The sequence below is a fragment of the Microcebus murinus genome, chromosome 8 (genome assembly GCF_040939455.1).
Source record: "Microcebus murinus isolate Inina chromosome 8, M.murinus_Inina_mat1.0, whole genome shotgun sequence".
Lineage (NCBI taxonomy): Eukaryota > Metazoa > Chordata > Mammalia > Primates > Cheirogaleidae > Microcebus > Microcebus murinus.
In genome coordinates, this window is record NC_134111.1 from 48,601,405 (window position 1) to 48,627,881 (window position 26,477).

At 37.7% G+C, this 26,477-nt stretch overlaps 2 protein-coding genes across 3 annotated transcripts; one reads left to right on the forward strand and one right to left on the reverse strand.

Moving 5' to 3' along the window:
* Positions 1-868: 868 nt before the first annotated feature.
* Positions 869-11,738, forward strand: SSB (small RNA binding exonuclease protection factor La). Its single transcript, XM_012781907.3, has 12 exons — positions 869-1,008; positions 2,680-2,754; positions 5,344-5,447; positions 5,540-5,714; positions 6,347-6,454; positions 6,537-6,637; positions 7,878-7,949; positions 8,325-8,367; positions 8,771-8,911; positions 9,290-9,476; positions 9,605-9,736; positions 10,071-11,738. Exons 2-12 carry the CDS (start codon positions 2,689-2,691, stop codon positions 10,160-10,162), a joined length of 1,221 nt encoding a protein of 406 aa, XP_012637361.1. The 5' UTR covers positions 869-1,008; positions 2,680-2,688; the 3' UTR covers positions 10,163-11,738.
* Positions 10,160-26,477, reverse strand: METTL5 (methyltransferase 5, N6-adenosine). 2 transcript variants are annotated; one of them, XM_012781909.3, is made up of 7 exons: positions 26,401-26,477; positions 23,317-23,431; positions 22,767-22,948; positions 21,728-21,810; positions 12,217-12,268; positions 10,672-10,721; positions 10,160-10,263 (listed from the first exon to the last, which is right to left on the reverse strand). In XM_012781909.3, the coding sequence occupies exons 2-7, from the start codon at positions 23,424-23,426 to the stop codon at positions 10,225-10,227; spliced, it is 516 nt and encodes a 171-aa protein (XP_012637363.1). In that variant the 5' UTR covers positions 23,427-23,431; positions 26,401-26,477; the 3' UTR covers positions 10,160-10,224. The 2 variants fall into 2 exon arrangements, with proteins under 2 accessions (XP_012637363.1, XP_012637362.1); XM_012781908.3 differs by having other exon boundaries at positions 26,009-26,473.

Consider the following 26,477-nt stretch of genomic DNA (forward strand, 5'->3'; position numbering starts at 1 on the left):
TGCTCAAAAAGAGTTTGAGCTATGCAAAATTTAGCAAGCACAGAGAAATAGGAGTACGGGAATTCAATAAGGCCCCTCAGACCCACGGTGGGGGGAGGGCAATTGTTCAAAGACATTTTGTTCCTTACTAGCTGCCTCACTCATTTTGTGTTCTTGGAGTTTGTGATACAAAAACCAATATATATCCAATCAATAGTTTATGTTATTTTAATGTAAATTCTTGGTAAACAATTTAGGAACTGCCTCTTCTTTTTTCCTTTAAAAATCTGGCTTGTAACTGCTGCTAAAAGGAGCATATTCAGGGCAACTTGAATCTATGCCCCTGGGTTGCAGTCCTCAAGCTTGGCCCAAATAAACTACTTACATAAGTTTTGCTTCACTTTTTTCTTTTAGGTTGACAATATTGCATTATGTTTGATGCTAACAACAACTGCATGAAGTAGGTGATATTTATCATTGGCCACACTTTATAACATGACAAAGAAACTGATTAACATGCCCAACCCACGCAGTTTGTAAGCAGGAGAACCATTATTTGAATGCAGGCAGTCTGATTCCAGAGATCCAGCTCTTTCTATTGTTTCCAGAACTCTAAGATTCCATGAATCTTTGCTTTTTAAAAAAACTTCACTTGTCTTTTTACACTTTATACGAATAGAGAAGCAGAGGAAGAGGTGGGATGCAGATCCCGCCCAGAAATACTCAAAAATAAATACTTGTCCTAACGCAAATTATCATCCATCCCGAAACACCCTGCGTTACCTTTTAACCCAACCTCCTCCGAGTAAGGGCGGGACTCCACAGGCCGTGGGAGCCGGCGCGGCCGCGCATGCTCAGAGCGAGCCGCCGGGCCTAGCTTGCCCGCCGCCCCGCCCATTCGGGCCGCAGGGGCTGCCGGGACGGCCCCCATCTTCTTTGAGCGCTTTAGGCCAGCCGGCGGCGCTCGGAAGTCCAGGCGTTGTTGGTAGTGAGTCTGTGGTGTGGCTCTGTGGGACCAGGACCTTAAAGGTGAGCAGCTCTCGGTGGCTAATGAGAACAGGGTACAAAGGGCCCTCTTTGCGTGGCGAGCGATGGTACGTTCCCGTGCCTTGCTGCCTCACGCGGCGTGCGTCTGCTCCTCGTCTTCCTCACGTTCGGGCCGCGCGCCGCGTGGGCCGCAGCCGGAGGCGGCGCGCTGGGCTCGGAGCTGAGGGGGCGCGGGCCGCCGCGAGGCTGCCCCTGCCGGGAGTGCGGGCGCCGGTGGTTGCCCGCACATGGCTGGGGCCCAGGCGAGCCGGTGGCTGCGTTCGGACGCGGCTGTGGCGGGGGTCTTTGGGTAGAGGCTACCCCCCATCTTTTTGCATCCTTTCGGTTTCTTACCTCCACCGCTTTCCAGTCTCGCTGAAGGCAGAGGTTTCTGCCCATGTCTTTAAAATTTCTGGGAAGGTCGGCACGGGGTAAACCCCAGATGGTTTCCGTGGACCCCATGGGACTCACGCGAGGCCAAAGAACGTGGGACCGCAGGTGTACCCGTGTCGTCACTCTCTTGGGTTTTTAGGGTCCTCATTCACTCACATCAAGCTTCTTTGTGAAATGGGAAAGCGTGGGTAGTATTTCACTTCTAGTTGTACATTCTGGAAAAGTATTTGATGGAACAAAGTTCCAAAATTGGATAGGCTAAATACGTCTTGCAAGGATAACACAGTTCTTTCATCTCATCGTTTGCTTTATGAGCCCTAGATTACGGTAGTAATTTAGAAGTGTAGATTCTCATAGACAAACCAATGCAGATATTGAATAAATTCTGTAGTGGCATGTACACCATGCAGATCCCCATTGCAAGAACTTCCCATGTGTATCCAGTTTCTGAATAGCAGTTACAGCGATGCCTTCAAGAAGTGTACCTACAATAAATGGTTTATCACGAGAGTCATCTAATGGCAAATATTCCTGAGGGGTTTAGTCACATAACTTGTGTACAATAGGAATGACTGGGTGGTTCAGTCGCGCACAGGAGGCAAGTAATTTGAACAGCACAGCCCCATTTTCCTGCCTGCAATGTTAATGTCAGGGATATGAAACAGAAAACTGCCTATTCAACCTATTAGTGCATTAGTAGGCATACCCCCTAGTTTAATGTGTGAGTGCCTTCATGCTGTCAAATTTTCGTTTTTATATGTTCCTTAACAGTATCTAACCTAAACACAACAACTGTTTGGATTTTTTCCATCTTAAAGTTACAATACCAAACTTGATAAATTTTTGGTAGGTCAGCTGTGACTAGTTTGAAAAGAAATGGACCCACACCAGGCAAATAGCACAGGGAGCCATGGTAATAATACTGACAGGTAGTGATCTTTTTAAAGCTAGAAATGTTAAGATTGAGTGGAGTTTTTCCCTAAAGATTGCTTGACCAGCTACATGAAGATAACCAGTTGCTTTGTTATACAAGATGGGACAGTGATTTACTGAAAGTGAGGGGCAGATTATTGATAGTTTTTCACTTTTTCATCACTTATTACAAAGTTTTGCTTTGTTGAAATATTTGAGAATTGAGAAACCAAACCTGTGAAATTAGAAATTTGTGATTTTTAAGAAAACAATGAATATTAATAATTGTTATACATTCTCTTTCTGGTATTGAGTTTTATGTTTTAAAAAACCCTTAACCTCTTTATGCTATTTTGGGAAAATTTACAGATAGCCACAATGGCTGAAAATGGTGATAATGAAAAAATGGCTGCTCTGGAGGCCAAGATCTGTCATCAGATTGAGGTATTCTTGTGCTGTAAGCTGCAAAAACAAGTTCCTTGAAAGGAGATATAGGGCCTTAAAACAAATACAGAAAGAACATTTAATTTCAGTATATGGGCCTATTCGATTTTTGGCTTGTCTTTGATTCTTAGAAGAACAGTTTTACGTTGGTGGAGCCAGGCTGTGAAACCTAAGAGTTACAAACATTTAAAAAGGTGCCACTGTAAACTAGTGTTACTCTTTTATGTTAGTTTCCTAGTCTACATAAAATGAGATTAGGAGTAGTATCATCCTCATAAAGTGGTTTTGGGGATTAAGTTAGTTAAAGTGTAAAACGCTTTACATGTGTGCTTGGCACGTAAAATAACATCAAAATCTTCCTTGTTAAACAACACTGTATTCTTGAAGATATCTTAGTATTTTTTTCTGCCTAGTTCTCAGCTGTTAACTATTTTCAAAGTCATCTTAGCATTTTTTCAAATTTAGTTATTATGTTTAGGTTAAAGCTTTATAGTATCAACAATGGCTCTATGGGAAATTATCCCTAAATTTATGTTCTTACTGAGGAACTCTTCAGATCAAATTATTTGGTGTGGGTCTTTTTGGCAACACTTTTTTTCAAAAAGCTGTACCTCTCTGCCATATAAAATTTCCTGTGTTACCATTTTCCTGTGTTACCATTTCTTTTTCATTGTGGAGAAAATTACAAATTATTCATTCTGTGCTTAATGATTAGAACAATAAAAGATATATGTAGAAAAGGTTATTAATACCCCTCCCAAAACCTACCACCTCTTAAATCCTACCCTCCTGAGGTTATGAAGGTTAAAAGCCTTTCACACTTTGCTTCATGGTCACATTAGTGTAATATTTTTTAATGGACTTTATTTTTTAGAGCAGTTTTAGGTTCACAGCAAAATTGAGCAGAAGGGACAGCAGTTTTCCATATATTCCTGCCTCTACACATCCATAGCCTCCCCATTTATAAACATTCCCCACTAGATTGGTACACTTAACAATTTTTATTTCCTTCCCTTTCCCCCACCAAACATGGGATGCATTTTTGGGGAGTAAAGTTTTATGTCATCAATAATTTATCCATTCCTCTCTTTAATATGTAGATCTTTCTAATTTTTTAGCTGTAAGTTCTATGATGAATATTCTTATATATAAATCTTAGTAAACATGGCTTAAGGATTATGAACACTTTTTAAAACTTTTGATACTTATTACCAATTTACATATCTTCCTGCCTGACCATTTCTTTGTGTTTAGGCCAAAAATAGGTATTCTTGTGGTGTGTTTTTTTTTTTTTTTTTTTTTAATTGTAGCCCGTTTGTTAGGTGAAAAAAATGTTAACTCATTGCTTTAAATTGAAATTCTTCAATAATGAGGTTGGACTTAAATATTCTTTACCTATTTTTCTATTAGGGTGTTTACTTTTCTTCTTTTTTTTTTTTGAGACACAGTCTCACTTTGTTGATCAGGCTAGAGTGAGTGCCATGGCGTCAGCCTAGCTCACAGCAACCTCAAACTCCTGGGCTCAAGCAATCCTGCTGCCTCAGCCTCCCAAGTAGCTGGGACTACAGGCATGCGCCACCATGCCCGGCTAATTTTTTCTATATATATTAGTTGGCCAATTAATTTCTTTCTATTTTTGTAGTAGAGACGGGGTCTCGCTCTTGCTCAGGCTGGTTTCAAACTCCTGACCTCGAGCGATCTGCCCGCCTTGGCCTCCCAGAGTGCTAGGCGCCCGCCTCTTCTTCTTCCTGTATAAGAATTCTTTTTATTTTTTTCTTTTAGAGATAGGGTCTTGCTCTGGCACCTAGGCTGGAGTTGAGTGGCACAATCATAGCTCACTGTCCCCTTGAACTCCTGGGATCAAGGGATCCTCCTGCCTCAGTTTCCCTAGTAGCTGGGACCATAGACATGTACCATGCCAGCTAATTTTTAAATTTTTTTAGAGATGGGATCTCACTATGTTGGTGAGGTTGGTCTTGAACTACTGGGCTCAAGCGATCTTCCTGCCTCAGCCTTCCAAAGTGCTGGGATTACAGGGATGAGCCACCGTGCCTAGCCAGTTTATAAGAAATCTTAAACCTCTCTGTTTGTCTTTTACTTTTTATACGTCTTATACTTTTTAACTTTTGGCATTCCAAGTAGTCATACTTAGGTTTTTTTCTTTGCTTGTATGTTGAATGTGCCTCTGTGCTTAAATTAGATAAACATTCACTTATTTTTTAACTTTTAGAAATTAAGAGTGATTAATCAGTTTGTTCCAGTTCTTTTTATTTAACAATTTGTTCTTTCTACACTTATTTGAAAAGAGACTTTTCATATAATAGATCTTTAAATATATTTTTGTTTTAAGGCTTTCTAGTCTATGGACACATTTGTTCCACTGTTTCAGTGATTAACATTTTAGTTTTTTTGTTAATTGTATTATAAACATTTTATTACAGTACATTTAGGAAAAATGTTTATTGCCTCTTGTAAGTTATGACATATATTTTTAAAAAATAGAACTTGATGGTATAATGGTAATACAAAATCTTAGGATTGGAGTCCACATTATACAGTGCCCTCAAGTATATTGTAATTATCTCATAGTATTATTTTGGAGACTTCAATTTGCCACGGGACAAATTTTTAAAGGAACAGATCAAATTGGATGAAGGCTGGGTACCTTTGGAGATCATGATAAAATTCAACAGGTAAAAAACCTTTTAAAAATCATCTTTAGATTTTTCTGTTAACAATGAGTGCTACTATGGTTTACAGTGTTTTTATATCAACTCTTTTTCAGGTTAAACCGTCTCACAACAGACTTTAATGTAATTGTGGAAGCATTGAGCAAATCCAAGGCAGAACTCATGGAAATCAGTGAAGATAAAACTAAAATCAGAAGGTCTCCAAGTAAACCCCTCCCTGAAGTGACTGATGAGTATAAAAATGATGTAAAAAACAGATCTGTTTATATTGTAAGTGGGCTTTTAATATCTAATATTTATTTAGAAAGTATAGTAGAGTGGGTAAGAATAAGGGCTCAGGAATCACAGCTTCACCAATTACTGTATGTGCTTTGGCAATGTTCTTAACCTCTCTAAGCTTTATCTTCATTGGTATTTTCTACCCTATAGAACTGTTCTGAGAATTAAATGCTGAAACCTATATATAATTACCATTGGATGACATCTTTGGTGTATTGTAAGCACCCAGTTCATTTTAGCTGTTCTTATTTATCAATAGGTAAACTTGATCACAATTTTCTTTAGCATACTAATTTTGAAATAGCTGTTTTATTATGGAAAGTTTCAGACATACAGAAGTAGATTGAATAGTATAATGTACCATTACTCAACTTCATCAGTTATTAACACATAATCTCATTTTATCTCTGCCTCAACTATTTTGAAGCACATACCAGATGAGTCACTTTTATTGCACTGGAGAATAATGGCTTTTAAAGAAGGCTGTTAAGCAGTTAAGAGAGAGAGAAATAGAAGGAGATAGGTATATCTTGGCTTCGTTTCAAGACAAAATAAATTATGTGCTCTGGCTAACTGTTTACCTGAGAGCTCATTATTTGTACCTTTCTTCCCACTCTTCACAGAAAGGCTTCCCAACTGATGCAACCCTTGATGACATAAAAGAATGGTTAGAAGATAAAGGCCAAGTACTAAATATTCAGATGAGAAGAACCTTGCACAAAGCATTTAAGGTATGATTGTATGATGATACAGACTTTTTCTGGTTTTGAAATATATGGGACATAACTTAAAAAATGTCTTCCCTTTTAATAGGGATCAATATTCGCTGTGTTTGATAGCATTGAATCTGCTAAGAAGTTTGTAGAGACCCCTGGCCAGAAATACAAAGACACGGACCTGCTAATACTTTTTAAGTAAGTCTTTTTGCTAATGTTTCTTCTGGCCACTTAATTATATGAAATTGACACACTGGGGTAAGGAGCATCAAGTAATATCTCCCTCCTATAAGGCTAATATTTTTTGTATCCTTACACATCCTTTGTGAAATGCTTGAAATTTGTTCAGTGGGAATGGTACTAGCTAGTCCTAATAAAAAAAAGTATTTATTAGTACTTTTTGCTGCAATTATAGAGGAGGCTAAATTTCAGTACTTGTTTTGCATCTAAAACTTATAATCAGGCTGAATACTAAAATTTGGGTTTTTTTTTTTTTTTTTTTTTTTTTTGAGACAGAGTCTCACTCTGTTGGCTGGGCTAGAGTGCTGTGGTGTCAGCCTAGCTCACTTGCAACCTCAAACTCTTGGGCTCAAGTGGTCCTCCTGCCTCAGCCTCCAAACCTGGCATGTGCCAACAAACCTGTATAATTCTTTTTTTTTTTTTTTTTTTTTTGAAGATGGGGTCTCACTATGTTGCCTAGGCTATTCTCAAACTCATAGGCTCCTGCCTCAGCCTCCCAAGTAGCTAGTGCTACCAGCGTGAAACACCACACCCAACTAATTTTTTTCTATTTTTAATAGAGGCTAATTTTTTTTCTATTTTTAGTAGAGACAGGGTCTCTTTCTTGTTCAGGCTGTTCTTGAAGTCCTGACCTCAAGCAATCCTCCTCCCTCGGCTTCTCAGAGTGCTAGGATTACAGATGTGAGCCACATCGCTTGGCCTCCATAGCAGCTGTTATTCTTGGATTTGGATTTTACAATTTTCCTTTTATGAAATTAACTCTATAGAAAAATGTGAAACATTAAAGTTTCCTAATTTTTAATTTTATTATAGTACTTTGTTGTTTTAAACATTATTTACTTTTTTTTCCCCTATACATTATTGATAAATGAAAACCAGCATGAGACTGCTAATGGATATGAGATTTCTTTTGGGGGCTATGAATTAGTAGTGAGGCTTATACAATTTGAATATACTAAAAAATATTTAAGGTACACTTTATGAGGGTAAGTTTTAAAGGTATGTGAATTTTTTCATCGTAAAGCTGTTATATAAGCATGAGAGTAACTTCTTTGGCATATTTTGTATTTTTAGGTGATTATGTTGATACAAAATGTGTGTAACACTCCTTGCTATGCTGTGTCTTAAGTCATTCAAAGTAATTAGCAGTCTTGTCTTTGTTCTCACGAACTTTGCCTCTGTATTGTGTGTTCTTTAGGGAAGATTACTTTGCAAAAAAAAATGAAGAAAGAAAACAAAATAAAGTGGAAGCTAAATTAAGAGCTAAACAGTAAGTATGTTGAAGTAATCGTTATGAAGCTAAATTAAGAGCTAAACAGTAAGTATGTTGAAGTAATCGTTATATAATTTGAATTCCTTAAAGCTCTTACAACAGTATAGTTAGTGGTTCTGTAAGGGCTGATGGTGAGCTCTGAAATGAGTGGCAAAGGCCTTTTTTTCGGGTGAAACATTGGAGAGCTTAAGCTGCCTTGATAATTTGAGGGCCCCGTTGTGTTGCAATCTAGCACTGACAATCAGAAAACCTAAGGACTGGCTTTGGTTATTTAATATTAGTTTCGTGATCATGATCAAGGTTAACTTTATTAGGATTTCATTTTCTTATGTAGTAACTGAAAATGTGTAATTAGGACGCTTTTATTTGTAGAGAGCAAGAAGAAAAACAAAAGTTAGAAGAAGATGCTGAAATGGTAAGTATATATTACTGGTATCTAATACATCTATAATTCAAAGTTATAAGAATAACTTAAAAGCCTACAGACTTTTTAAAGAAAATTAAGCAAATCTATAGTTGTCATTGCCCTATGTATGTAATACATAAATAATATTGCTCTAAATTATCCAGAGATAGTTTAATAATCAGATTTATATAGTTTATAACTAATTATATCACTTGCAGGTAGAAATTAAGTAAATTATAATCAGAAGCCATTGTAGAATAAAAGATGACAAAGGAAAACACACTATTAAACTACTTTAAAAAGCATTTTGGCTTATAGGTTTCTCCTTTTACAGGTATAGAGTAGTGTGAGCCCATTTCTGATTTGTGGTTGCTTTTAAGAAACTTTTTGATTGCCTTATATATTTTTATAGAAATCTCTAGAAGAAAAGAGTGGATGCTTGCTGAAATTTTCGGGTGACTTGGATGATCAGACTTGTAGAGAAGATTTGCACGTCCTTTTCTCAAGTCATGGTGATATAAAATGGATAGACTTTGTCAGAGGCGCAAAAGAGGTTTGAAAACACTCATATGCTTTATAGCAATCATTTAAAAAGTCTGTATAAACTTATCTTTTAGAAGATAAAATTAGTATCAAGAAAGCAGTTTTTTAATTTGTTTATTAAAATAGTTTCTACTTGGTCATTTATGTTTCGTTATTCCTGTCACTGGATGTGATGTCTGATATTTTCTGAATTATACTATGAATAATTATTTGTATTGGTAATTGCAGTTTACTTTTGTAGCATTCCTTTTCTAATGTTCAGTAAAATTCATTCAAACTAGTAATGGCATGGAAGATTAGCAGGATGGGAAAAATTACTTTGAACAAAGAAATTAATTGTGGGACTGAAAACTAAAGGTATGGTTTTAATTTTTTTCCTTTGGCATAGGGGATAATTCTGTTTAAGGAAAAAGCCAAGGAAGCACTGGATAAAGCCAAAGATGCAAATAATGGTAACCTACAATTAAGGAACAAAGAAGTGACTTGGGAAGTACTAGAAGGAGAGGTGGAAAAAGAAGCATTGAAAAAAATCATAGAAGACCAACAAGAATCTCTAAACAAATGGAAGTCAAAAGGTCATTCTGTTTTTTCTTTAACACTTGGTTATTTTAACTCATTTGCTTAAGTAAAAATTTCAATCAGTGTTAAAAAACATTGGCAAGAGACAGTTTCTTTATTAAGTGTTCAATTATATCTTCTACAGGTCGCAGATTTAAAGGAAAAGGAAAGGGTAATAAAGCTGCCCAGCCTGGGTCTGCTAAAGGAAAAGTACAGTTTCAGGGCAAGAAAACTAAATTTGGTAGTGATGATGAACGCGATGAAAATGGTGCAACTGGTAAGTTTTTTCTAAGTCTTTTGGTAGTTTCATGAGAAATTTGTACATTCATAAGAAATTATTTGTCAGGGAGAAGAGGGATGTGGTTTTTTAACTTCTGTGTAAGTGCCAATCTTTGATTATAACAATGTATCTCAGTTGTACTGTTTTATGGGTGGGAGACAGGATATTTAGAAGATAAGAGATCAGATGGTCTGTGCTAAAGGAAAAGCCTTTTCTCATTGGTGCAATGAAGTTGTTCCTAATCTTTTCAAAAAAGAATTAACAATTGTGCTCCATATTAAAACAGAGCTGTGCTTACACTGAATCTAACAAAAATTTTGTTATTGTCTAGGACCAGCGAAAAGAGCAAGAGAAGAAACAGACAAAGAAGAACCTGCATCAAAGCAACAGAAAACAGAAAATGGTGCTGGAGGAGACCAGTAGTTTAGTAAACATATTTTTTATTCATTTTAATTAGGTTTTAAACTGCCTTTGTTTTTGCAGACTTAAAATGAAAACCGAATTAGGTCCACTTCAATATCCACCTGTAAGAAAGGAAAAGTTTTTTGTTGTTTAACTTGTCTTTTTTTGTTGTTATCCAAATGAGGATTTTTTTTTTAATGTATAGTTTGTGTTATTTCAGATGACTCAAATATCAAAAGGAAGATTCTTCCACTAAATTGCCTTTGTAATATGAGAATGTACTAGTACAAACTAATAAATATATACTGTATAAAAAGAGCAGAAACTTATTTTTTCCTTTTTGTGCCCAAAGCATTTGAGAAAATTTAAAACTAGACTATTGGCTATTAATTATGGGCTCTTCCCAGTTAACTTATCTTCTAGGCTGGCTTTCTATATTTATCCAGGCAACTTGAGAAAATTAGAAATAATTACTTATTACAAAGCTTTTCAATACTGAATGCAGATAAGCAAAAAATCAAGAGTCTTACTGATTTCTTTCTATGAAAGTTGTATGATGCTGGCAGGTCATATCGAAGTTCTGTAAAACAAAAGCCATCTAAAGGTAAAAAATACACTTCCAAATATTTATTACCCTTGGCTAAAACAACAACAATAAATCTCAAGTATTAAATGCTGGCAAACTGAATATTCAGACCTACCACTTTAACTTATCCAAGTACTAACTTGATAAAGCTCCAAGATTGGCCATGGCAAACTGAGCTTGGCATTTATGCTATTTTGGCCATTTACACCAAAATTTTGAGGTGATATAAAGAGTTTAGAAGGATAACAAGTGGAACAAAAAAGTAAATCCTATGAAAATGACAGTACTTTGCTATCAATATTTTTAATTTCCTAATCTGTAGCTAATTTATAATAACCATGCTTATTTCAAAATTTTCTTGTCCACATTTTAGTAATGGTAGTAAGTAGCTAATTATTTTCCTAATAAGCTCTCAAATGAAAACCAGTTTTTCATGTTCTTTCCTTGTAAAGAATAATGTAGATTCTTCAAACTCTTACTACTGATGTATTTTAGAGGCAATGACTCTGCCTGTCCTTCATATTTTTTAACATAAATTCTGATCCTGTAGGTCACAGCTCTCAAATTTTAATGTGCAATCAAATCACCTGAGGATCTTATTGAAATGCAAATTCTAATTCAGTATGTCTGGGGGAGCCTAAAATTTTATATTTCTAACAAGCTTTTCCAGTGCTGATGGTTTGAGGGCCATATTTGGAGTTGCAAGGATCTGTCTTGGTGTACTATTGGGACTGTTCTAAGGTATTCCATATTGCATATTGTAATACCTTAGAACTGTGTAAGGAATGATAATACTGAATATAATAGGAAGACCAACAGATTTTTAAAATACTAAGTTAATCATTATGAACATTAATACATCTAGTTACATGTTTAATACCACCAGGCAATTCATGGTTAGTTTATTATTGTGTAAAAAACACGTTCCCTTTATTGCACTCTTCAGGCTTTTCAAAGTTACTTGGATTATAGTAAGCCTCTAGTCATATGCTTTTCCTGCTTTGATGCTTCTGAATATTACCCAATTTAGTAATAAAAATGTATCAAACATGATTTACTCATAGTGTGGATGTTTATATTCTATCTCCCACCAAAAAGTAAAAGGTCAATGTTGTTTTACTACAGGGGCGATTAGAAAATTGAAATAGAAAGGTTATCCAGGCATAAGCTGGTGGTGGAGTGCATTTCAAACCAAGGTCTGACCAACCATGAGCCCATGTTTTTAGACATTGTGATGCTATGTTGTGTTCTGATTCGGTAGTGACTACTTGAGTGCCAATAGAAATTTTCAGTGAAATGCATGAATTGGGACAATCTCAGGCAAACCTTGCTAACTACTGTTCACCCTACCTTTACTCCATTTCCAATCCATTACAATCCACACACATTTACCACATTGAAAAACACATCCTATGGCACCTGTATAAAAATTTGGTTGGGCTAATGCATATTAGCCCTTTTAATTAATTAGGGTTGAGGCTTGTCTTACCTGCAATAATATTTATCTTGATTTTCCATTCTGCAGCTTTCTTTAGAATATGCTGAATATAAATAACATGTTATGAGCTGATTTTTAAAAACTGCTTTTTATTAATACTTAAGATTAAGTTTTCAAACTTTAAATTTCATTAGAAATTAGACCCCCCTCTTATAAAAACTTCAGGTAGATGGACAGTATTTTGAAAATAAGAAATCAACTACTTTTCAACATATTTAACAATCTGAACCAAATTACATAATTAAATCAAGTGATTAAAAAGCTGTCATGTAGAACATAATGATGTTTTGGTCAACAAAAGACTGCACATATTAAGGACTGCATAAGATTATAAGGGAGCTAAAAAATTCCTATTGCCTAGTGACATCATAGCTGTCTTGATACTAAAAGGCAGTACAGTATTTTTTTTTTTTTGAGACAGAGTCTCACTTTGTTGCCCAGGATAGAGTGAGTGCCCTGGCGTCAGCCTAGCTCACAGCAACCTCAAACTCCTGGCTCAAGCAATCCTCCTGCCTCAGCCTCCCAAGTAGCTGGGACTACAGGCATTCGCCACCATGCCCGGCTAATTTTTTGTATATATATTAGTTGGCCAATTAATTTCTATTTATAGTAGAGACGGGGTTTCGCTCTTGCTCAGGCTGGTTTCGAACTCCTGACCTCGAGCAATCCGCCCGCCTCGGCCTCCCAGAGAGCTAGGATTACAGGCGTGAGCCACCGCGCCCAGCCAATTTTTGATGTTTAGATATGTTCAGATAAACAAATACTATCGTGTTACAATAACCTATAGTATTTAGTACAGTTCCTATTGCCTAGTGACATCATAGCTGTCTTGACACTAAAAGGTAGTACAGTGCATTTTCGATGTTTAGATATGTTCAGAAACAAATACCATTGTGTTACAATTACCTATACTATTTAGTACAGTAGTGTCTGTTCAGGTTTGTAGCCTAGGAGCAATTGGATATACTATATGGCCTAGGTGTTATACTCTGTGTTCACACAGTGATGAAATTACCTAATGACATGTTTCTCAGGATGTAGCCCCATTTTTAAGGGGTGCATGACTTTCAGAAATCCATCAGTACTTGTATGGTTTCTGCAGCATTATTTCATTAACATATACAGTTAGCTATCCTAGAAACCATTTAACAGAGATCTATGTCCATAGGCAATTCAGTGGCAGTATGGTAAGAATGTGGTATATCAAGGTAAACCGCCTGCATTTGAACTGCAAATCTACTTACAAGTTATGTAACACTGAGTAAATTACTCATTCTCTCTGTGCCTCAGTTTCCTCATCTGTTAAATGAGGATAATAATACTGGATTGTTGTAGACTATGAAAAGTGTTTTGAACTTATGCTGGCACACATAGTAAGCATCAAATATGTTGTCTATTTACAGGTCTAAAATTCTTAAACCATTTTACAAAGAATTCTAAATTTTTAGTAATTTGTTTTTAAAAATTGCTTTATTAATTAAAAAATACACAACATTCCAACATCAATGGAAATGGAAAAAGAAAGTTGACCATAATGCCTCTAAGTCATGCATGTATACTTTCTTAAAAATGCTACAGTAAGAGATAACAATATTTGGTATTATAAGCATTTTGTTCATGTTGGAGTCTTAATAATATAATTGGCATTAGGTTGATTGATAAAATACTTAACTTTCCCCAATATTTTAGGTTCAAATATTTCCATGTTATAAATAATACTGATAATATATTTGTGCTTATAGTTTCTTCCTGAATTTAATAACTAATCCCAGTTCTGGGCATATTTTTCCCCTACTTTGAGATCTAGAATTTCTATATAAGGATAAGGATACAGATGTTAATTGCAATTTAATGGAATCTTAAGATTTTTAATAAATTTATGAGAAATAGAATTGTAACCTTTCTTTGTTACCTGACCCCTAAGGTTAGTGAAGGAGATTTTGGTTGTTAGATTATACAGTGGGATATGGTTGGTTCTGGCTGAGATGTAAAAGAACGAATTGGGTGAGCTTGGAATAAACACTGAAAGAATATAGTGCCAGGATTAGCTACTCTGCTATTCTGTCAAATCTAACTGAACCAAGAACTAAATCCTCACAATGCCTGATGAGGTAAGATATGGCAACAACTTCAAGTCACACAGCTTGTTAGCCTATCTGCCAGGATATACTTACTCTTTTACCTAAATCAGGAGTGGAGAACCTTCAGCCTTAGGACCACATGTGTCCTTCGAGGTCCTTAAATGTGGCCTTTTGACTGAATCCAAATTTTACAGAACAAATCCTTCTATTTTTATTTTTGTTTATTTATTTTTTTGAGACAGAGTCTCGTTCTGTTGCCTGGGCTAGAACCTAACTCACAGCAACCTCAAACTGCTGGGCTCAAGCAATCCTTCTACCTCAGCCTCCCGAGTAGTTGGGACTACAGGCATGTGCCACCATGCCCAGCTAATTTTTTCTATATATTTTTAGTTGGCCAATTAATTTCTATTTTTAGTAGAGACGGGGTCTCACTCTTGCTCAAGGCTGGTTTCAAACTCCTGACCTTGAGCAATACTCCCCTCCCGTCTCGGCCTCCCAGAGTGCTAGGATTACAGACATGAGCCACCATGCCAGGCTGAAAACAGATTTTTAAATGAAGATTGGGAATTGCACTATTATCTTGTTTCTGCTAAAGGTAAGATGATTTGCTTGCTTTGTGATATGGCAATATCAACATTAAAGAAATTCAATGTTTATCAGCATTAAAACACTCATAAAGGCCAGGCGAGGTGGCTCACGCCTGTAATCCTAGCACTCTGGGAGGCCGAGTCGGGTGGATTGCTCGAGGACAGGAGTTCGAAACCAACCTGAGCAAGAGCGAGACCCCATCTCTAAAAAAAACAAAAACAAAACACTCATAAAAACCACAAATATTTTAAATTGGAGAGGTGTGAAAGGTTGTATTGCAGAAATTAAAAAATGAAAAGCAAAAGTAAAGACAATTCTTTTAGGCAGCAATAAGACCTGGAAATAATCCCACTGAAGCAATTTATAAAGTGGCCCATATACTCAGGAAATAAGGGAAGCCATTCAGTGAGTAGAAATTGTGAAAGAATGCATTGTCGAAGTTATAGGATTCTTAGACCCTGATAACGTTTCAAAGTACAAACAACTGTCTCTTTCAAGGAGTACCATAACTGTTCAGCAGCATGAATTAGCTGATGCAACTTAACAGAGCAACTTCACACAAGACTTCCAAAGGAAAATATATACTATTCAATCGGTTTGGATGAATCAACTGATATTACTGACTCGGTGCAGGTTTTATAGTTCATTTGGTTCATAACAGATTTTCTTTGCTATGAAGAGTTACTCGCTTTGGGGACTCTTGTGAACAGAACACAGGGAATAGATATCTTCAACAACTTTCAAGATAAATGTTGTGAAGGTAGACTGAATTTGGTAAATTTAGTGAGTGTATATGTAAAGGTAGTACTCCTTTCATGACAGGAAAACATGTGAATGGTTTATTGTACAGATTAAAAAAAGTATTAACAGATCCAGATTCTCTCATTTCTTTGCACTATAGCTTACATCAGCAAAATCTCTGTGCTAAAAGCTACTATTTTAAGTGACACTTTGCAACAGTTACAAGTATTGTTAACTATACTTGTACAAACGCAATACCACATCATCAATTTCATGACGCAATACCACATCATCAATTTCATGACGTTAAAGTTGAAAGATGAAGTATTTCGTGTGGATTTGCTGTATCAATCTAAAGTGCATTGGTTATTGCAGGGACAGGTGTTAGCCAATATTTTATCTTGGTGGGAAGGGATAGTTAATTTTTTTTTTTTTTGAGACAGAGTCTCCCTTTGTTGCGCAGGCTAGAGTGAGTGGAGTGCCCTGGTATCAGCTTAGCTCACAGCAACCTCAAACTCCTGGGCTCAAGCAATCCTGCTGCCTCAGCCTCCCGAGTAGCTGGCACTACAGGCGTGTGCCACCATGTCTGGCTAATATTTTTCTACATATTTTAGTTGTCCAATTAATTTCTTTCTATTTATAGTAGAGACTGGGTCTTGCTCTAGTTCATGCTGGTTTCGAACTCCTGAGCTTGAGCGATCCACCCGCCTCGGCCTCCCAGAGTGCTAGGATTACAGGCGTGAGCCACCACGCCCGGCCTTTTTTTTTTTTTTTTGAGACAGATTCTCACTCTGTTGCCCAGGCTAGAATGCTGTGAAGTCAGCCTAGCTCACAGCAACCTCAAACTCCTGGGCTCATGAGATCCTTCTGCCTCAGCCTCCCGTGTAGCTGGGACTACAGACATGTGCCACCATGCCTGGCTAATTTTTTCTATTTTGGGTAGAGACGGGGGTCTCGCTCTTGCTCAGGCTGGTGTTGAACTCCTGAGCTCAAATGATCTGCCCACCTAGGCCTCTTAAAGTGCTAGGATCACAGGCGTCACCCACCACGCCCACCCAGATAAATTTGATGAACAGAATCAGCAATGTGAATTATTGGAAGAAGATATCTATAGGAATATAGCATTTCTGTGTGAGGTCAAATCAAAATAACAAATATTTCTTTGCAAGGTAAAAACTAAGTCTACATATGGTATGTGGCAAAAGATTCCAAGCATTTTGATAAAAGCAATCTTTTTTAAAAATGCTTCAAAAGGTAAGTTTAGATGAACATTTTCTCCAGTGAGCAAAGGTCACTGATGAGCAGGATGATACATGCAAATCATTTGAAGATTATGCAGCTGTTATAGACCTATTAATTGGAGATTATAATGAAAAGTTCACTGACTTTGAGAATCATGACATCACACTCAAATGAATATTTCAGTTTCATCTCATTGATATCACCAAGGCACCTAAAGAACTATAGATAGAACTGATTGAGCTCTCAGTAGATGACATTTTAAAGTCATTGATGCTGAGAAAGATCCAGTTGAAATATGGAAAAATGCAGTAGAATATTCATGCCTTTGGCAACATGCTAGAAAAATGCTTTCTTGCTTTTCAACCCTTTGTTGCTACAAATCTTCATTTTCCTACCTAACCCAAATCAAGATGCCCTTAAGATCACAAATGACTGATACCCATCTAGAGGATCAACTGAACTGTGGACCTCCATGCTACAACCATATATTCAATTGCTTTCTAACAAAAAACAGACACAGCAAAGTCATGAAAAGGTTAGTTACTCTTAAAATTAACAAATAGTTTTCATTTTTTGAAACTATTAAGTATATAGTAGTTAGATTTTTACAAAATAATGTATATTTTAAAGTATATTTATTTATTTATTTTTGAGACAGAGTCTCACTTTGTTGCCCAGGCTAGAGTGAGTGCCGTGGCATCAGCCTAGCTCACAGCAACCTCCAACTCCTGGGCTCAAGCGATCCTGCTGCCTCAGCCTCCCGAGTAGCTGGGACTACAGGCATGCACCACCATGCCCGGCTAATTTTTTCTCTATATATTTAGTTGGCCAATTAATTTCTTTCCATTTATAGTGGAGACGGGGGTCTCACTCTTGCTCAGGCTGGTTTTGAACTCCTGACCTCGAGCAATCCACCCGCCTCAGCCTCCCAGAGTGCTAGGATTACAGGTGTGAGCCACCACAACTGGCCTTAAAGTATATTTAATTGAAGTTTCTTGAATATGGCCTTACTTGATTACAATTAAATTCATGTGTCCTTCCAACATGAAAATGTTCCCCACCCCTGACCTAACTATTTCTATCAAAAAATTACATCAAATATCCCTGTACTATGAATAGAGGGTCAAGCATTTTTAAAAGACAAGGGTCTATAGTAAAGGAGTCTGGGGTAAGGTTCAGCAATAATGTTACTAATTATATAGAGTACTTAAAGCAAATAAAATTATAAGTTTACAGCAGCTATATCTACAGCATAAAATAGGGATTGTCTTAATATTAGAAGAAAATTCATTCCTCATACCTTCTTCCCAGTATGCATAATACATATCAGATTAATTTCTTTCTTTTTTTTTTGAGACAAGAGTCTCTCTCTATTGCCTGGACTAGCATGCTGTGGCATCAGCCTAGCTCACAGCAAGCTCAAACTCCTGGGCTTAAGCAATCCTTCTGCCTCATCGTCCCAAGTAGCTGGGACTACAGGCATGCGCCACCATGCCCGACTAAGTTTTTCTACATATTTTTAGTTGGCTAATTTATTTCGATTTTTAGTAGAGATGGGGTCTCGCTCTTGCTCAGGCTGGTCTCAAACTCCTGAGCTCAAACAATCTGCCTGCTTCAGCCTCCCAGAGTGCTAGGATTACAGGCGTGAGCCACTGTGCCCTGCCCAGATTAATTTCTTAATTATTTACTGTGCTAATGGAAATACTTCTGTACTAAGTGAAAAATACACTTAATGAAATATTCACTTAAAATCCAACCATTAAGTCAGCCAAGGCAATGCTGATAATGCAGCCTCCTAGTGGTATAGCATGGCAATACCAAACAGCAAACAGGAGTTTTTTGGTAATGTGGTTACAGGAATTCATTCAAATAATTGGATTTTGCTGCTTAATTATACCATATTTTCCTAGCATATTTCACTGCATGCACTGTTTGAGTTGGATAAAATATATGCTATGCCACCTTGTGCAGAAAAGAGTGCACAGTAGGCCTGACTGCTTATTCTTAAAAAGGCCTGCTTATAAATTTGGCCCTTGGCTGGAGCACAGGAACTTAGAGTCTGGGAAGGTTCCCTTTCTGCACCCCTTTAATTAATTATATGTGGCTCATTGTGCCCAAACTGTTTATGCTGAACACCTGTTTTCCTACTGGGAGTCAGGAATGGGGATATGTTTCAGAAAGGGGGATGCTATATGATCAGACACTGAGTTTCTAATAAGGTTCTCTGGTTGGCAGCATTTCACATGTGTTGTCACAATTCATGCTGGGGGAATTAAGTGTGTCCTGTGCTACTCCACGGCAAGAAGATGCAGGAAGTTTGCCCCTGGTTTCCCTGGACTTCACCCCAGACTTTTCCCTTTGCTGATTTTGCTCTCTATCCTTTTGCTGTAATAAATCATAGCCATGAGTAAGACTATATGCTGAGTCCTCTGAGATTTCCTAGTGAATCATCAAATCTGAAGGTGTTCTTGGGGAACCCCCAACATATGCTTTTTTGTTTTTGAGACAAGGTCTTGCTCTATTGCCCAGGCTGGAGTGTAGTGGCATGATCATAGCTCACTGCAGCCTCAAACTCCTGGACTCAAATGATCCTTCTGCCTCAGCCTCCCAATTAGCTGGGACTATGGACACATGCTACCACGCCCAGCTAATTTTTCTCATTTTCTGTAGAGACAGGGTCTCAGTATATTGCTCAGGGTGGTCTTGAAGTCCTGGCCTCAAGCGATCCTTCCACCTCAGCCTCCCAAAGTGCTAAGATTACAGGCCTGAGCTACCTCACCTGGCCTTACAAGCTTTTTGTATACCAATATTTACTGGTGTTGCTTTCATGTACTGAATGAGGGTTTATTTACCAGTAGTGTTCTATTGCTTGCCTACATGTACCACTACTCATTGTTAGCAGTATATTTCTTTTTAGCTGTTTGATTTTATACATTTTAAAGGCTTATTAGATCTCCATATACCTAGAATTTATTATTTCCAATTGTGTTCTTATACACTGTAGTTATACAAAATATTTTTCCTACAAAACCACTTTATTTTATTTTATTTTTTTTTGAGACAGAGTCTCACTTTTGTTGCCCAGGCTAGAGTGAGTGCCATGGCGTCAGCCTAGCTCACAGCAACCTCAAACTCCTGGGCTCAAACGATCCTCCTGCCTCAGCCTCCCAAGTAGCTGGGACTACAGGCATGTGCCACCATGCCCGGCTAGTTTTTTGTATATATATTTTTAGTTGGTCAATTAATTTCTTTCTATTTTTAGTAGAGACGGGGTCTCACTCAGGATGGTTTCGAACTCCCAACCTCGAGCAATCCGCCCGCCTCGGCCTCCCAGAGTGCTAGGATTACAGGCGTGAGCCACCGCGCCCGGCCTACAAAACCACTTTAAAATCTCATAATACATGTATGATTTGAGGTAAGAATAATAATAGCTAACACATAGTAATTACACAAGCCAGATACTGACCTAAGTGCTGTGTAAATATTATCCCATTTAATCTTAACAACTCTGAAGTAATGAGTATTCTTCTTAGTTCCTTATACTCAAGAGTATAGGTCAGTACAGTGTAGATGAGGAAACTGAAACTCAAATACCTTGACTAAGATACTTGAGAAGCAGCAGAGCTTGGATTTGAACCCAGGCAATCTGACTCCAGAGTCTGTGTTCTTTTTTTCTTTGAGACAGAGTCTCACTTTGTTGCCCAGGCTAGAGTGAGTAATGTGGCATCAGCCTAGCTCACAGCAACCTCAAACTCCTGGGCTCAAGCAATCCTTCTGCCTCAGCCTCCCAAGTAGCTGGGACTACAGGCATGCGTCACCATGGCCAGCTAATTTTTTCTATATATTTTTAGTTGTCCAATTAATTTCTTTCTATTTTTAGTAGAGACGGGGTCTTGCTCTTTCTCAGGCTGGTTTCTAACTCCTGACCTCGAGCAATCCACCCGCCTCGGCCTCCCAGAGTGCTAGAATTACAGGGGTGAGCCACCGCGCCTGGCCAGAGTCTGTGTTCTTAATCACTGTTATATTGACTACAAAAAACTACTCCCCCTTCCCCCAATTTCCTAGAACACATGGGAAACACCCTCCATGTGTTAGATGCTGTGAAAAAGAATAATGGAATAGGTAGTTTCTGAACTCTGATCTGTTTAGTTCCAGATTCAGTTCTTAAAAACCAAGGCTTACTGCCTCCCTTAAGCACATTAGGTCACACAGGGACAAGGGGACAAAAGGCATCAACTAGGACTTACCCAGGCAACTAAAAAAATACTGTAACCCATGTTATACCACACTTCTCTACTTCTTAATTATAGTCTTTTTCCTGGCAACAGTTCCTGTCTAATTTTTTTTTTTTTTGAGACAGGGTCTCACTCTGTCACCCAGGCTAGAGTGCAGTAGTGTCATCAAGGCTTACTGCAACCTCCAACTCCTGGGCTCAGGCAATCCTCCTGCCTCAGCCTCTTGAGTAGCTAGGACTACGAGCATGTGCCACCACATCCAGTTAATTTTTTTATTTTTGTAAAGAAAGGATCTCATTATGTTGTTTGGGCTGGTCTTGAATTCCTCGCCTCAAGCAATCCTCCCCGCCTTGGCCTCCCAAAGTGCTAGGACTATACCACCATTCCCAACAATGAATAAATCTTTGATGATGACAGAAGGCAGTCATATAGGCTAGAAAAAAGCTAATCTCAGTTGCTTGCTGGTTGAAGAGGAAATTCAGTTTCTAAGTGTCAGATGTCAAAAAGGTCAGGAGAAATAGATACTGTGGTATTTAGTATGCACAGCAAATCCCTAAAACACTACCATGAATTTAAAAATAAAGGATTCAGAATATCAAGATGATTTGAACTTACTTCTCTAGTTGAGGATTTGTGTAAAGAATATACTGCTGTTCTTGCCATTTCCAAAGCAGTCTTTAGAAAAGCCATATCTGTTCCTGTGATGAGTAGAAAAAACCTCCTATTTATATTATGTAACTCTTATTAAAATAGAAGATTAAATGAATAGGATTTAGAAAGATTTTCTTCCATCAAAACTAGCAGCTGAAAAAAAAAAGAAACATTTTCTTCCAAACTCCAAAATAGCCACTTTAAGTTCTTTCTGTAGTAAGACAGAGTACAAATAAATAAAACATCAGAATATTCGGTTAAGGTTGATAGAATAAAACCAGAATTATACTGTCTTGATTAAATAGGCTAAAGCAAGAATTTTGATATTATATTCCAACTTAATGACTTTCAAAAAGAGAAGGGAACACATAGGGTAATAATCAGAGTCATCCTGGCAGGAGGCAGGTACTTTTAAAACTATATATGTCTTTTCCTCCTTTTATTGACTTTCTACTCACCTTGCCCACAGTACACACAAAATTAATAGCCACAGTGAGTTACTGTGACTTATGGGCACATGTTGAAATGCTTGAGTCTGTTAAGGCATTAAAAGCAGGTTCTTTCTGACTGCCAGAATGTTTGAGATAAAAAAAAAAAAAAACAAAAAAAAAAAACCAGGTTGTAAAGGTATATAATCTTTTATAACTTTCACAATTATTCATAAGGATTAGGCAAATTCTTCTTTTTTTTTTTTCTTTTTTGGAAACTAACCTAGATCAAGGGAAAATTATTCTTGAAAGCAACTGGGGTATAAGTAATAAAATAATAAATAAGGAGACTATCTTTAATTACTTAATACAAATTTGTAAAAACAAAGGTTGAAAAATTCAATCCCTAGCCATACATTTAACAAATTGAAATCTAAATTGTAATAAGTTATAGGTAATAGATTGGTTTATTTAATGAATAGTGATAAAATAACTTAATCCAAACTAGTCAATGATAAAATAATTTTTAAAAGTTGCTTTTCTACAAATACACTCTATACTTGATTGTTACCAACCTTTATTATGTTTGGTCCCAAAGGGAGGATTCATAATTACTGTATCAAATGACTTGGACATTCTGTTAGATAATGAGCACACATCACATTGAACCATGTCAACATTTGTTAACTCAAATTCTTCCACATTCCTATTAAATATTTCCAATGCATCTTCATCTATGTCAAATCCAACACACAACCTATAAATACAAAACACACACAAAGAGTTACCTTTAGCTCCCAAGTCAAAACAAACCAAAACTATTTTAACCATTTGCATTTTTAAGCCAGTTGGCAAACTAAGAGTGAGTTGTCACTTTTCAATGGCATGATTTCTCAACCTAGTAGAGGTCAGAAACTAAGGTTTGTATATAGGGGACTGCTGCTGTTACCATGTGTATTTATTTATTTTTTATAGTTTTTTTTTTATCTTCTGCCCATTCAAGATGTACTCAGTATCGATTCTTGCTCCTCCCGTAGAGTCCCATAAATATAATTCAGTTTATCCTATTTACGCTTCCTTATTAAAGCCACCCCATATCCAAATAGTATATACTGGATTACCTACCCAGCTCCTAACATTGCAGTTCCGATGCTAAGCACTCCACAACCACATCCTAGATCTGCAACAATTTTATTTTCAATGTCATCATATGTGTTATGGATTGTATAGAGCATACATGCTAAAAAAAAATTAAAAACTTCATTAGGGAATAAGTAAGCAAGCTGATGATAAGTCCAATTTGTACAAATGACTTTTTTTGAGACAGTCTTTTTTTCTTTTACATTATATATATATATGTATTTTTTTTTTTAAATGGCAGGTGAGTTGTTACAGACTCCTTAGCAGATTTCGATGATACAGAGTCTTGCTCTGTCACCAAGGGTGGATAGAGTGCAGTGGCATCATCTTGACGCACTGGAACCTCAAACTCCTGGGCTCAAGAAATCCTCCTGCCTCAGCCTCCAGAGTAGCTGGGACTACAGCCTCGAATGAGGATGCCTCTAGCTAATTTTTCTATTTTTTAGTAGACACTCTTGCTCAGACAGGTCTCTAACTCCTGAGCTCAAGCTCAGACAGGTCTCACTCTTGCTCAGACAGGTCTCTAACTCCTGAGCTCAAGCAATCCTCCTACCTTGGCCTCCCAGAGTGCTGGGATTACAAGCATGAGCCAATGAACCCAGACAAATGACTCTTTCTAAAAAAATTTATTTTGCATTATTTAGTCCTCCCCCAAATGGTGTTCCAGATTATTAAAAAAAAAAAAAAAAGATAAGCTGCAATAAATTGGTAAACAGTAAGAGGCACCATAAGGAAGGCTAACACATGCCAGTGGTTCTCAAAAACTAGTCTCTGGCCTGGCGCGATGGCTCACGCCTGTAATCCTAGCACTCTGGGAGGCCGAGGTGGGCAGATTACTCGAGGTCAGGAGTTAGAAACCAGCCTGAGCAAGAGCGAGACCGTCTCTACTATAAATAGAAAGAAATTAATTGGCCAACTAATATATATAGAAAAAATTAGCCAGGCATGGTGGTGCATGCCTGTAGTCCCAGCTACTTGGGAGGCAGAGGCAGCAGGATTGCTTGAGGCCAGGAGTTTGAGGTTGCTGTGAGCTAGGCTGATGCCATGGCACTCACTCTAGCCTGGGCAACAAAGTGAGACTCTGTCTCAAAAAAAAAAAAAAAACTAGTCTCTGCCAACAATGCCAAGAATGACAAAACTGTGATCAATCTCTGAGGTCACAGATGAGGCACCTAAAGTCAAAGTGCTTTATTTTTCCTCATCCTGTTCAAAACATTGCCATATACACATACATATGCCAGTGCTTTCCTGGATGCTAAAATGTTATTTTTAGAAAACAATAAGAATAAACAGGTTTTAAAAATATACTTCCTTGTCAAAATATAAATTTGGCATCCTTCTATCAGTCTACAAAATTGTTTTGAAATCTGTGAAATCTACAAGTCATCAAACAAGCATTAGTATCACAAGGACATGGAACTTTTTTGCAACTAGTTTGTTACCAGAATACAGGCATCGTAAGCTCCTACAGCCACAATATAGTCTTTACTTTAAACACATATATTCATAATACAAAATGAGAGCTGATGATGGAACTACTGACGAGCAGGGCAGAAGCTGCTGAGATTTCTAAGAGATCTTTCAAATACACAAGGGTCTTGGATATACTGAAGGTTAATCATGAATAACACCACTGATATCTCCCTGTGGATATCTGAGTCCAGCACTGCTGGCCAGTGCTGATACTTGAGGATCCAGAGGTATTAAAAACATAATTACAGGGACATCTTTGTGCTATCCTGATCATTGCTGCAGGTGGTTTTAAAGCTGGTATCTCAAAAGAATGAGCACATCCAAGTGCATGTTACATGCTGAGTGTGAAACAGCTGATGTTTTTTACTTTTTAAAATTGGATTCCACTAAAAAAATTCTACAGCCAGAAGACTGTAACAAGTCATTATGTAAGTTGAGTAGACTGGTCTTAACCTAGACACAGTAATCTTGTGTCAATTTTTGGTTGGAATTAATGACATCTTTGAGTTAAACGCAAGTATGCATGTATTTTTCACTTTCACTGGAAATTTACAAATTATTTTGGAAATAGAAAAAATTCCTCCTTGCAGGTACTCCCAGCAAGCCAATTTTCCTAAGGCTTCTCAAAGACTTTGGTAACATATTTATTAAATATGAATGGATTTTCCTGTATCCTCTCCTGTACTCTGGCATGAAGCAACAATGCTAATTCTCAGATAATTTATTAAAATTGAAATGCATGCATCCTCATCTTTATATAGCACATACTCTGGTTTTCATTTCTAGGGCAAAGTATATATAGCACAGAAATCCTTGCCCAAGCAATTAGTTGCAGTAGGAAATTGATCCTTATTTAGCAAATATTTACTGAGCTCCTAAATAGTACCAGCAACTCTTCTAGGCACTGGGAATTTAGACGTAAGAATAACAAATTCCTTGCCCTCAAGTTTATAATGAGAGAAACAAACATATTAAAAAGATGTCTGACAGTGTTAAAGGGTATGTGGAAAATCAAACAGCAAAACGATAAAGTCTGTGTCTCTGAGGCGGATGATTTTAGCTGCGGTGTCAAGGAAGGCTTCTCTAACGTAACACAGATCTTAGGGCAGAAATTCTTTTTATCCAAATAACTGTTACATTTTCATCATGGAGTGAGTTGACAGGACTACCCCAAAGCAAGGGCGTGGTGAACCATCCGCCCTACCTGCAATGTGCGGCCTGGTGGGATACTGTTCTAGAAGTAGCTTGGGCTTTTCGAATCCATCCACTTGTTGCAGGCGACTTTCTAGTTCCTTAAGTCTTAATTTCTTCATTTTTGTTTTGTTTTGTTTTGAGTGTGAGCTCGCAGGTTTAACTGCATAGGATCTGCGGAGAAATCTATTGAACCTGGATCTTGTTTCCTCTCCGGCCCCTTTTCCAGCGCCGCTGGCCGGGAGCCGGGCAGGAGACGCGCTCCACAGAGGAAAGGGACGCAGAGCGCGCAGGGCCAGACTTGGACCCGCTTGTGGGTATCACAAGCTGCCCTCGGGCACCTGGGAGACCGCGGCGGACAGCGCCTGGAGCTGCAGCAGGATCTCCGACGCCACATCCACTCACCTCGAGAAGCAGCCAGCACCTAGACAGGGGCCGGAAGCGCCACCACGCACGCGCGCACACCAGCGGCTCGGCGCCGA

Coding starts and splice junctions, on each gene's coding strand:
- SSB (XM_012781907.3), top strand. CDS start 2,689: ATGGCTGAAAATGGTGATAATGAAAAAATGGCTGCTCTGGAGGCCAAG. Junction 7,950..8,324: donor GCTAAATTAAGAGCTAAACA/GTAAGTATGTTG, acceptor TTTTATTTGTAG/AGAGCAAGAAGAAAAACAAA. Junction 9,477..9,604: donor AAACAAATGGAAGTCAAAAG/GTCATTCTGTTT, acceptor TATCTTCTACAG/GTCGCAGATTTAAAGGAAAA.
- METTL5 (XM_012781908.3), bottom strand. CDS start 26,117: ATGAAGAAATTAAGACTTAAGGAACTAGAAAGTCGCCTGCAACAAGTG. Junction 22,949..23,316: donor ACTGCAATGTTAGGAGCTGG/GTAGGTAATCCA, acceptor TTGTATTTATAG/GTTGTGTGTTGGATTTGACA. Junction 21,811..22,766: donor TGGGACCAAACATAATAAAG/GTTGGTAACAAT, acceptor TACTCATCACAG/GAACAGATATGGCTTTTCTA.